Source organism: Neofelis nebulosa, chromosome 1 (assembly GCF_028018385.1).
Source record: "Neofelis nebulosa isolate mNeoNeb1 chromosome 1, mNeoNeb1.pri, whole genome shotgun sequence".
In the NCBI taxonomy this organism is placed as follows: domain Eukaryota; kingdom Metazoa; phylum Chordata; class Mammalia; order Carnivora; family Felidae; genus Neofelis; species Neofelis nebulosa.
The window spans coordinates 49,603,631-49,616,380 of NC_080782.1; the positions used below are offsets into that span (position 1 = coordinate 49,603,631).

At 44.1% G+C, this 12,750-nt stretch overlaps 1 protein-coding gene across 1 annotated transcript in view; it reads right to left on the reverse strand.

Moving 5' to 3' along the window:
- Positions 1–9,472, reverse strand: part of ADAM19 (ADAM metallopeptidase domain 19) — an 81,817-nt gene extending 72,345 nt beyond the window's left edge. Inside the window, exons 1-3 of the mRNA XM_058721504.1 lie at positions 9,334–9,472; positions 6,252–6,337; positions 1,654–1,724 (exon numbers count right to left, since the gene is read on the reverse strand). Coding sequence (XP_058577487.1) covers positions 1,654–1,724; positions 6,252–6,337; positions 9,334–9,400 — 224 coding nt within the window. The 5' untranslated portion in view covers positions 9,401–9,472. The remainder of the gene's footprint in view (positions 1–1,653; positions 1,725–6,251; positions 6,338–9,333) is intronic.
- Between the last annotated feature and the right edge of the window lie 3,278 nt (positions 9,473–12,750).

A 12,750-nucleotide genomic window follows, 5' to 3' on the forward strand; every position in this document is an offset into this window, starting at 1 on the left:
AACCACACATAAGACGGTTGCACTCGGTGTTTTTCTAAGATGTCTTTCTGCTCTAACTTCCAATGACCTCTTGCACAGGTTCCAAAACATGAGGGAAGGATGACTCCTGGGATCCCATTTACCCATGACATCACCCCCATCACTTGTACTACCCAGAGGAAGTTGAAGGCCCAAACGCTTCACTTGGGGCCAAATAGGACAGATGAGGCTCAGGTGGCAATAGCAAATATTCAGACTAGAGCTGGAAGGCTGGGGTCATGGGAAGCTAAAGCAGGCTCCTGAGAGACAGTCAAGAACAGACCCTCTGAAGGCATTTCCTGCAGGACGAAAGGAAGACAATGCAAGGAGAAATCCCAGTCATGCAGAGCCTATGCCTTCTGAGGACACAGCCAGCCAAATCTGCTCCAGGAAAATGGGACAAAAGGAACCCATTCTTGGGGTGGTTTCACTGTAGGAGGAAAGTAGCAAAAATGTTTGAGATGCCCATCTGTTTAGCTTCCCGAAGGCCACCATATATATATACTGGAGACAGAGGAAAGGTGTGGATGAAGTCCATTACTGTACATGCTGCTTAAGGCATACATTTGCCACACTTCCAACACCACTCACCCTTCTTTGCAAGTGTCCAAAGCCCAAATTTGGAATAATTTATATTCTTGCTTTCCACCCAAGCTCAGCAGCCATTCCCATCCTTCTGGATACGGGAAGGTCCCTATCCATCCCTTTCTTGGCAGTGATGCGTTTGATTACTCATCTGCTTCTAGGGGACTCAAGAGGCTGCCAAGAGGAGGCAGGCAGTTCCCTGAGCCATGCAGCCTTATCTGTGAGGTCTGTGAGGCAGAACTGGTTAGTGGGAAAACACCAAAGGCCTCAGCATCCCCCAGCCAAGTGAGCAGAGCTCTCCAGTGTTCAAGCAGATTGGGAATGGTGAAAAAGCAGCCATGCTTTATGTCTATTCACCTGCTCAATAACATGAATCAAGATACAACTGCACTTGATGGCAAATCAATGTGGAAATACTCCTGAGCCAGGCAGCCACCCAAGATGAATGAGGTTAGGAAGATGGAAGAATCAGCCTGATTAAGCCAGGGGACTGCTGACCATGCCCTTATTGGCAGAATCTCAGACTTAGCTGACCCAGAACAGATGGAGCAGCCCGCGTGTGAGGTGCAAAATCCCAGAACACTCCACCCTGCCTCTCTGCTCTCTGCTGTTTTCCTCTAATCTCCTTCACTTCCTGCCATGCGCTGTGCTGGAGCTAGTAAGACAGCTGCCAAAGTCCTCCAGTCCATCCCTCCCTTTGTCTCTCTCTCTCTCTCTCTCTCTCTCTCTCACACACACACACACACACACAACACACACACACACACACACACACACACACACACGCCCCTGTGAGCCTGCAGTGAACTGTAAGAGCCCCGGAAATACAACCAGAGGAAATTCAAGGAAGACGTTAAACGGTCCAGTAATTTCACAGCAAATCAAGAGACTGTGGATATGCTGTCTTTGCAAGACATTCCCTACAAAGGAACCACAGATTGAGAGCCTGGGTCATTTAACAAACTGCTTCTTTCCAAAACAATGGCACCTGCATCCGGCGTTGACAGGGAAGTGAATTGTTTCATTTTAGACAAGGAAGAGTCCACTTACTCATTCTTCTTTAGGTCCACGATCAATTCTTGCCCCTCAGCCATTACCCTGAGCTCAGCTTTGAGTGGATGCTAGAAGCAACAACAAAAGAATGTCAGTTCCTAAAAGCAGGGACAAGGCTCCCAGGAAGAGACACAGGATCCAGCACAGTGCTCTCACATTGATCCACAGGAAGTGAACGAGAAAGGGTCAATTGCACTTCCAGCCCAAACATGAAATTACTTCAATCCCCGCAGGACCCAATTCCCCTCCCCCATCCACCTCTCTTCAAACACAAAGGAAAGAAACTTCAAGCTGAGATGTGATGGAAGTGCTCACGTACAGGTCTGGGAAAGGCAAACACACAACAACACAATCTTCAGTGTTGCTCACAATCTTCACATCTGGATTCAAGTGCTAGCTCTGAGCTCTGACACTGTAGTTGTGCCAACCTGGGCGTGTTCCTGAACCTCCCACTAGCTCAGTTTCCTCATTTATAAAATAGAGATAATAATAGTCATCCTTATGGGAACCTTGTAGGGATAAAGTGACATAGTAAATGTAAAAACTTTGTCTCAGGGCCTGGCACACTGAAAGCCCCTGATACATGTTGGCTATTATCTAAAATACCAGGAGAACTCTCTTCATAGTGAGTTCTTATTTTATGTTATTTTGGCTCTTGGTTTGGATGCCCCACTCACCCACCCATTTCAGAGGAGACAACTAGAAGAGCCTCTAACTAAGGTTTTATAAGATACATTTTAAGCACATAAGAACTTACAGATAGCCAAATTAGCAACACACCCAGAATAAATTATTTGAGATATCATGGCCAATAAGCGCACACACACACACACACACACACACACACAAACATGTTCAACATCACTGGTAACTGCTCCCGCCAAAAAATAAAATTTTTTAAAGATACATTTTAAAAAATCACAGTGACAAATATTTTTTAGGACCCATAAATCACAAGGCAGTGGGGCATAATGAAAAATGGGCACTCTCATACCCTACCAGTGAGAATTTAAATTGATACAAACTCACTGGGAAATAATTTGAAAGTTGGACCAAGAGTTTTTGAATGTTTAGACCCTCTGACTCAGTAAAATTCTATATTAAAAGAGCAAATGGAAGCACAAGTAAAGTTTTATATGCAAGGATGCTCATTACCTACAATAATGATTAATGAAATATGACTTGAATGTCCAATAATAGAATGGTTAAATAAATTATAATCAATCATATGGCAAAACACTAGACAGTCATTAAAAATGACTTTAAATAATTGTTAAACTATCAAGAAAGTACACATGATAATTATTAAGTACACAAAGGCTCAAAACAACACTGTTTATTTTATTTTATTTAAATATGCTTTTGTAGAGAGAAATGTATCAAAAGGTTACCACAGTTACTTCTCAGCAATAGGATCATGGGTTAATTTTATTTTCTTTGCGCATCTTTCCATGTTTTTAGAATTGCTTTTATATTTTACGTGATGGGCTTTTAATCTCTTTTTACCTTATTATCATGGAAAATTTCAAAGAAATTAAAAATTCAAGTCATAATAAACTTCCATGCTTCAACAATTCAACTTAAGGTGGTTGAACTTATTTCAAAGGAAAAAATTATTTATTTGAAATGAGATATTTACATATTTAAACATATCAAAAACAGGACCAAGGGCACCTGAGTAGCTCAGTCAGTTAAGCAGTTAAGCGTCCAACTCACGATCTCGCGGTTGTGAGATCAAGCCCTGAGTCAAGCTTCACGCTGACCACATGGAACCTGCTTAGGATTCTCTCTCCCTGTCCTCTCTCTCTCTTTCTGCCCTTCCCCCACTCATGCATATGCTCTCGCTCTCTCTCTCTCTCTCTCAAAATTAAATAAACTTAAAAAAAAAAAAAGGATCAATTCTTTGGTGTGCTTTAAATGCACATTCTCTAAGTTGGGACCAAGGAACTGAGAAACTCTTGAAGTCTTTTTTCAATCCACAGAAGCTCTTGATAGAGTGGAGCTTCTGTCCCTTTTCAGGTTGATCTCAAAGCTTAGTTTCAGCATCTGAGAAAGTGGGCCAACTGCTTTGCCACCTCTGGTTGGGGACCTTCCTCTGCCAAGTACATTCCTCTTCTCATTTGCCCCAAACTGCATCTGCCGTTAGGGTCCTGGGCATCCCTGGGACAGTCACACCACCAAGGGCTCTGATGAGATCTGAACGTTCTGATACAGGAAGCTTGGGCAACCCTGTCCTTTGCTATTTTTGCACTAATTCATCCTATTGACTTCTCTTAAAAAGGGACATTTCAAAATCATGGGGAGAGGAAGCTAGGTGGATGTTTGCACAATAACTTCACTACGGGATCCACATCTCTGTTTCTGATGCCCTGATGCAGCTCTGTTAACACCCATTCTGGTTGCTGATCCTTTGCCACTTTACTCTGGGATGTTCCAGAGCAAGAACCCTACCCAATGACACTAAGCATCAGGACACAGTCCCAAGTGGGCATTTGAGGAAAAGTACACACCAACAGAGCTGTAGCAATTCCCTCATTCAAGGAGTAGACGGCCATGTGACAGTCCAGACAAAAAAAGCAAGTTGACACACATCTAAGCACTGCCACGTCTCCTCCAAAGAGACACAAGCTGCAACATGAGTATGAGTATTTATAAGTGGGCACTCCAAAAATATTTCCCTCTGGTGTGGAAGATGCTCAGACACTGATATTTATACTTCCTGCAGGAAAGGGTTAAAATTCCTTTCTCTTTACAGGTAGATTAAATAAATAAAATAGGGGCGCCTGGGTGGCTCAGTCGGTTAAACGTCCGACTTCGGCTCAGGTCACGATCTCACAGTCTGTGAGTTCGAGCCCCGCTTCGGGCTCTGGGCTGATGGCTCAGAGCCTGGAGCCTGCTTCCGATTCTGTGTCTCCCTCTCTCTCTGCCCCTCCCCCATTCATGCTCTGTCTCTCTCTGTCTCAAAAATAAATAAAATGTTAAAAAAAAATTTTTTTTAATAAATAAATAAAATAAATATAAATAAATAAATAAACAAACAAATAAATAAATAAGTAAATATATCTTCAGCTCCATAGGGTATCAGAAATCTGTCCTGTGTATGTGCAGCCCCCATACGATCTGGTACGATATTTAGTATACAGTGAATGTTCAATGAATGTTTGATGAATGAATTAATTACATAAATGAGAATAAGAGGCCTGAGTGAAACCTACCTTATACTCTCTCTCTCTCTGACATTCATTCATTTGTTCATTCAATGGATACTTATGGCACAGGGCATTGTGCCGACTAATCCTACAAAATATTTTGACCCAGATTCAGGGCAGACAATGGCTAGGAATAAAGACAGGATCTAGAGCTCCACTTTGTTTCTCAGGCCCTTCCTGAGGATGCTAGGCATCCCACATCTAAAAGGAACACAGAACCTCTACAAAAAGTATCAGATCCCTTCCTTGAGCAATAATGGATAAATTGGACTATCCAAGATCCTGTTTTTTAAAAATAACCTGCTCTAGGATAGCCATCCATCAATCTGTGTAGACTTTCCCTGAAGCTATTTTTAGCCTTTCCTACTTTTTGATGAAATGAATTCCATGCATTTATTGTCTTTAGGATAAAATGTTACTTACTTTCATTTCTCCTAAAATTTTTGCAGGAAGTTCCCTTAATAAATTCAAACTGAAGCATTTTTGGACATGTCTGTATTACTCTAGCCATAACTTCAAGGATTCCAAGCATTTCTCCACCCCCAGCCCCCATTTACCTTTCCAGACTCAAAAGCCACAAAGTCTGAAGTCTTTCCTGCTTTTATATGCTGCCCAATAAATCATGAGCCCAAAGGACCTTATTAACTCTCCCTTCTCCACAGTCCTCTTTCTTCCTATCCCCTCGAAACCCTATTTTATAAATGAGGAAACCGAAGTTCAGAAAGTAGAAAGTCCCATAGCTGGTTACTGGCACGCAGCAATCATGTCTTACTTTCTAGCCCTTTCATGACTCACTTGAACTATAAAGACCAGAACCACAAAGAATATCCTAGATGTACAGGTCCTCTCTGCATAACAGGATAATATTTTCTGTCTTGCTCCCAATCCCCTTGAGAAAGCCTGTGCATTTTTCTGGTGTTATGGCCCAAGGAGCCCTACTGCATTTTAAGATGTATTTCCCAGTACTAGATCCCTCCCTGACTCTTAAAAATAGCTTGAATTATTATTTTTCTCTTCAAGTAAATTATGTCATCAATAAAATAAAGCATGTATATATAGACAAAATATAGCAATGACAATATTTAATCAATTCCATTTGAGAGATGGTGATTTTTGTGACTATTTGCACTTAGCTTGTGTCAGCATCAATAATTTTCATTTCCTCAACTAATAGCATTTGAAAGTGTTCTACAAGTTTGTCATACAATGAAGGAAAGTCCCATCTGGGATTTTCAAAACCAATACACAGAGAGGATGTAGAGTGAGTCAGAAACAGAACTTATAATGATAACTGGGCTTCCAGGAAGATTAAGAAGGTGGCCTGCCACTTCACAGAATGGAGCTGTCAGCTCCTGCCTTTGAAAATAAGATATTTTGGGGTCTTACCTTTTCTTTCGTGGGGTTTTCTGCAACCTTCCACTGAGGTATTATTAGTTCATGCTGCAGCTGGGGGCTGCCTTCCCCGTTTTCTCCTGCCAATACAGGATGCACAACCATTGGTATCCCAGGAGTTTGCACCCTAGCTAAGCTAGGTATGCATTGCCAACTGGAAAGAACACCTTATTGGGTCATTAGGAGACCTGCTGGATGCCAGGCTCTTGGCACTTCCTGAGTCAAGCACTCTGCTAGTTGTTGGCTATATAGTGGTACACAGGGCTTACCAAGGTCTCTGTACTCCCCACAGTTTACTTTCTAGAGGTGAGAGATGCACAATCCACAAATATTCTCAAATGGTCCAACAGGGTCATAGAATAAAGAGACACTGAAGAGGAAGTACCTATTTTAGACAGGATGATCAGCAAAGATGGCATTTAAGATCTGAGAGACCAGAAGGTAGCCATGCAAAGATCTGGGGGAAGAGTGCCCCAGGGAGAGGGGCTAGCAAGAGCAATCAATGGTCATGCGTGAGCAGAAGTGGACTTGGCCCATTTAAGGAGCAAGCAGAAGGTAGAGGCAGAATCTAGTAAATGAGTGGGGAAGTTGGTAGGAGATGTGGCTGATTGGTAGGAGATTTACTAGGTAGAATCTAGTCAATGAGTAGCAAAGTTGGTAGGAGATGTGGTCAGCAAGAGAGCCACAGGTCTGTATCACAGAAGCCATGGAAAGTGTCTGGATTTTATTATAAATAGACTTGGAGGGGCACCTGGGTGGCCCTGGGTTAAGCATCCAACTCTTGATTTCAGCTCAGATCATGATCTCATGGTTCACAAGATGGAGTCCCTAATGGGGCTCTGCACTGACAGTGCAGAGCCTGCTTGGGATTTCTCTCTTTCTCCTTCTCTCTCTGCCCCTCCCCAACTCACACGTGCACTCACGCTCTCTCTCTCTCTCTCTCTCTGTCCGTCTCTCTCTCAAAATAAACAGATCAGTAGGCACTGGAGTGTTTAGACACAGAGCAATATGCTCTGTATTCAGTTTTTAAAAGATCATTCTGCCGGCTGGGTGGATATGGGGGGTATGGTGGGGGAGGGTGTGGGAGTGAGAGTAGAAGCAAGATGGCCAGGCTGGAGACCTGGTGAATGATGATGGTGGCTCAGACTAAAATGACCTCAGTGGAGAAGAATGAAGTGGTCGGATTCTGGGTATGTTCAGAATCATGGGTCAGATTCAGGCCCATGGGTGATTCCCACTGAGCTTCAGCTTGCTCATCTGTAAAATGAAGACCATGATACCCGCCTGCCTATGTCACAGCGTTGCTGGGGAGAGTCACAGTGAAAGTGCTCCCAGAACCACAAAGCATCCTGGCATTACCTTGAGCTTCCTAATGGCAAGTTTGCATTTGCAGATCACTTCCTACTTTCCAAATCACTATCACCACTTGGTTCTCCTTCATCCTCAAGACAAGATAAGCAGCAGGATTCCCATTTTGCAAAAAAAGGTGAGTTGAAACTTGTTTGAGGAGAGATTTGTTCTAGGCACTGCAGACCTCACTCTTGCAGATAACCTCAATAAACTGGTAGTTTCCCAAAACCTAAACAAATTAGTCTCCACAAGAATAGGTTAAATCCATAGGACTCCTGGGGTGGGGGACCTAGATTTAGGGAGACTCCAAAAATCTATTCTTTCTAAACCAACCACATCAATCACATAGAATACAATGAGTGATATGAAAGATAGCCACAGCTGTTCTGTTAGAGTGGCAAAATTATGAGTGATTGATGTTCCTTTCAGATTACTGATATAATGTATTCTCAATCAAAATATATCTGAAAAAATAATCTCATTAGACTAGCATTAGAATCATCATACTGGTAAAAATCAGAAGCAGTGCATCCATTTACTCATGTTTTCTGAATGCTTAACTATTTACCAAGTACTATGCTAGGTGCTTGATATTCATGGGGAAACCAGAGAGGCATAGTCCCTGCTCCAGTGGCTCTCGTAAGTCTGGATTCTTTGCAACAAAAAGGAATTATACGATATTTAATGGAATATTTAAAGGAATGAAATTATCTTTATGATCGCAAAAAAAAAATGCTGAAAGCAAGTCTAAATAATAGAGGAACACAGTATATCTTAAGAAAAATTGTTCAAAACTTGCAAATGAGGCAAAAAGCAAGCAGGATGTCCTTTCAATGTCACACTGGAGCACTATTTAACAGGCCCTCTCATACATCACCAAATTTTTCTAGGGGAATGTACATTTGTTTCACTTTTTTTTTTAATTTACAACAAATTAAAAAACCATACTCTGTGAACTTAACATGTTAACTGTAAATTTTTGTCTGGTAGAGAGGCAAATGACTTTAGTATGGGAGAAAGATAACTAAGGATTATGGTTGTTTCCCCGGATGGGGCACTGACCACTTTCACATCTGTCCCAGCACATGATTTCAACAATTCCTGGATACCTGCACCATCCCTGTTCCTCTAATGCTTTCAACCAGCTACACCACCCTACTCGCAGCCTCGTTAATGAATTGAAGGAATCTTTGCCACCCATTCATCCTATATTTGTATGAGTCATGTTTTTAACTTTTTGAAGATTACACTTCTGCGATTTCTTGATATAATCTATAGTCATTAAAGTCATGTTTTTGCAGAATGTAACGATATGGCAAACGCTCACACTGTGAAGTGAAGAATGCAAGACACAAAACTGTGCATATGGTACGGTTCCAATTTTATCAATATATATTTATAGGAACACACACACAAAGACTAGAGAAAGGAGGAGAGACTAAGAAAGCAGCGGAAAGAAGCCAAAAGCAGAAAAACAGTGGGAAAAGAGAAAGAGGGAGAGGGAGGCAAGCCAGGGAGAGGACCGGCTGTTTTCTGCCTGCTCTGGGTCTCCCGGACCCCCACCACCTCCCGGGGTGCACAACGTGGGAACAAAGCCCGGGCTCCCAGGCTGGGGGACCGCGGGGGAACAGCCCCGCGGAGTTGCAGGGGGCGACTCCCACGTCCTCCGGCCACCCAGCCCACCCATCTCCATCCTCACCCAGCGCCCTCGCACCCCGCCACTTACTTCTGGTCCACGCCGGCAGGGCGAGCGCCAGCAGGCAGAGCCGGACGGCGCCCACGCCCCCGGGCATGGTGGCAGCGGCCCCTCGCGCGCTCCGCGCTCACAAGCACGCGGCCATGCCAGCCCCCCGGCCAGGCGGCGGCGCGTCAGGAACCCACTGCTCTCCCAGCGCCTCCCAGCCCGGCTCCCAGCCATCGGCGACGACGCTCCGCCCTCAGCTCCGCAGGGCTCCGCCGCGGGGTGGAGGAGGGGACGCGCCCGCCAGGAGGGGGCGGAGGGACCGCGAAGGAGGAGCCTGGGGGACCCCTGGGCAGCCCGGTCGGCTCAGGTAATGGGGACCGGGGGAGGGAGGGTCGGAGCCCGAGGAGGGGCAGGTTTCACGGTGGGCAAGGCCTAGGGAGGGTCGGGGGGCTCGGGCTTCTAGGAGTTAAAACTGGACCCGTTGTCTGCACCAGGGTCCGTTTCCTCTGTCCTACACTGTGCTAAGACGTCTTGGGTGACACCCAGAGGCTACTCACCCAGCACCGTGCCCTAGAGGCCGCCACTCTTGGAGGCAGGCTCTGAAAGAGTTAACCGAATCACCAAGCACAAAGAACTAAGTGCTATATGGAGTTGTTTTCTTAGCAGGACACAAATCTAGGAGCCATTCCTCTGACTGGGAGGAGGGGGGTGTCGGAGAGAGGATTCCCAGAAGAGAAGACATCTGAGCTCCGGAGGAGGAGAAATGGAGCACCACGCAGAGAAAACGGAATAGACAAATGTACTAGGGCGGGAAAGCCCACAGGCTGTATTTGGGGAAAAACCGAAATTAGCTATAGTTAGGAGTTAGGCCTTTGGACGGAAATAAAGGGAGATGAGCCTCCAAAATAATAATAAGGACCTCACTTACTGAGGACCTACTCTGTTCAAGTAAGAAGAAAAAAAAAAAAAAAAGTAACTAAACTGGATACAGCCCTCACTAAGTGCCAGACACTGTCCTCACCACTTTACATACATTAACTTAATTAATTAATTAACTAATCTAGGAAGAGAACTACTTGTATTGTCCTTTAAAATGTGCCAGGGACTCTGCACATCATCTTTCAGTTAGCCCAGTAATACCCTGGGCTAATGCTTATCCTGTTTTAGAGATGGGAAAACTAAATCTGAGGGGCCAAGTAATGTGTGCAAGGTCACACAGCTAATGTCAGAGTCTGGATTCAAGCCCACATGAGTATAACTCCAGAGTCTGATGCAGCATACCTTATTTTATAGATGGGTAACTGATAACCAGAGGGAAGTGGCTTGCCCAAGATCCCTTGGCAAGGTTTGGCAAAGCCTGGTTCTAGAAACCAAGCCTCAGACCTCTTGTCATCTGTTCCTTGACAGCACCTCTTTCTTCAGACCCAGGTTTGTACAACTCAACAAAATACTCTGTATTGAGAAGGTGATGAGTAGGTAGGTCTATCAAAACCATTAGGTACCCGTGGGATAAATAAAGTATATGGTCTTGCCATTGATGTATTTTTTAAGTTTATTTATTCAATTATTGAGTGAGAGAGAATGAGAGCAGGGTAGGGGCAGAGAGAGAGAGGGAGAGAGAGAGAATCCCAAGCAGGCTTTACACTGTCAGTGTGGAGCCCCACTCCAGACTTGATCCCATGAACTGAAAGGCCAGATCAGGACCCAAGCCAAAATCAAGTCAGATGCTTAACTGACTGAGCCACCCAAGCACCCCAGCCATTGATGTATTTAGAGGCTATAATCATCTGCTTGAGCTGCTGTAACAAAATACCTCAGACTGGGTGGATTAATACTTTTTTCACAGTTCTGGGGGCTAGAAGTTCAAGATAAAGGTGCTGGCTTGGTTGTTTTCCATAAGATCTTTCTTCCCAGCCTGTAGAAGGCCACCTTCTCACTGAGTCCTCACATGGTGTCTTCTCTCCTTGTGTGAAGAAACCAAGCTCTTCTCTCTTCTCCTTCTTATAAGACACTAATCCCATCAGGTCAGAGCCCCATCCTTATGATCTCACTTAATCTTTATTACCTCTTTATAGGCCCTGTCTCCAAAGACAGTCACTCTGATAGTTGGGCTTCAGCATATGAATTTGACAGAGACACAGTTCAGTCCTTAATATTCTTTCCTTTGACCCCTCCAAAATCCATGTGCTCATTGTACACAAAATACATTCAAACCATCCCAACAATCCCCAAAGTCTTAACCCATTCAAGCATCAGTTCCAAGTTCAAAGTCTTATCGAAGTATCACCTAAATCAGATATGGGTGAGGCTCCAAGTATGACCTATCCTGAGGCAAAATTCTTCTCTACCTAGACACCAGACAAGTTACATGCTTCCAAAATACAGGTATAGGATAGATATTCCCATTCCAAAAGGGAGAAATCAACAGGAAGGAAGGGGTGATAGGTCCCAGACAAATTCAAAACCTAGCAAGGAAAATTCTACTAAGTCTTAAAGCTCTAGAATAATCCTCTCGAGGAATGCTCTGCCCTCTGGACCCACTTGGTCAGTAGTGTCATCCTCACTAGGCAGTAGCCTTGCCTCCTCCGCTGGGGGCAGAGCCCCACCCTGTGGCTTTCTGCTGTAGCCCTGCCCCTGAGGCACTAAGCAGGGACAGCCCAGAGCCCTGAAACCAAGAGGAGGCCCTACCCTCTGAAACCCAGAAGGAAATAGTCTTGCTCTCTGGGCTGTATGCTTTAGGCATATAGTGGGAATGGCAGCCCTGATGATCTGTGAATCACCTTCAGGGTCAATCCTCTTTTCTTAAAGGATAAAGCATATTCACAGCCAAATAGCTTTATTATCCTGTCCTGTAGAATCCCAGAAATCCAATAGCCTTCCTTTATCTTATCCCATCTCTGTTCCCTTTGGTCCAAACTGGCAATGTCTGTGCTGGTATAAATCCCATCTCTATTCTTGGTTTCTGCTGAGATGGCTGATACACTGCATGGGTTGACCTCCTTATAGAGTGATTTGCCAGACACACCCTAGAACATGCACTCTTGTTTTGTGCAACATGGATGGGCTGAGAATTTTGCAAATCTTCACACTCTGGTTTGTTTTTGCTTACCAATCCCTTCCATTTGCCTCTCTCATTTGCCTCATGTTTTACTATAAACAGCAAGGAGAAACCAGGCCACACCTTCAACACTTTGCTTAGGAATCTCTTTAGCTAAATTTCCAAGTTCATCACTTGCAATTTCTACTTTCCATGAAACACTAGAACACGATTTAGCCAAGTTCTTTGCTGCTTCCTGATAAGGATCATCTTTCTCCCAGTTTCCATTCCCATGTTTTGCATTTCCATCTGAAGCCTCACCAGAATCACCTTTAATGTTCACAGTTCTACCAACATTCTGTCCATGATGATATGTCTTCTCTAAAATAAGAGAAGATTTCTTTAATAGCTCTTCTCGTTCC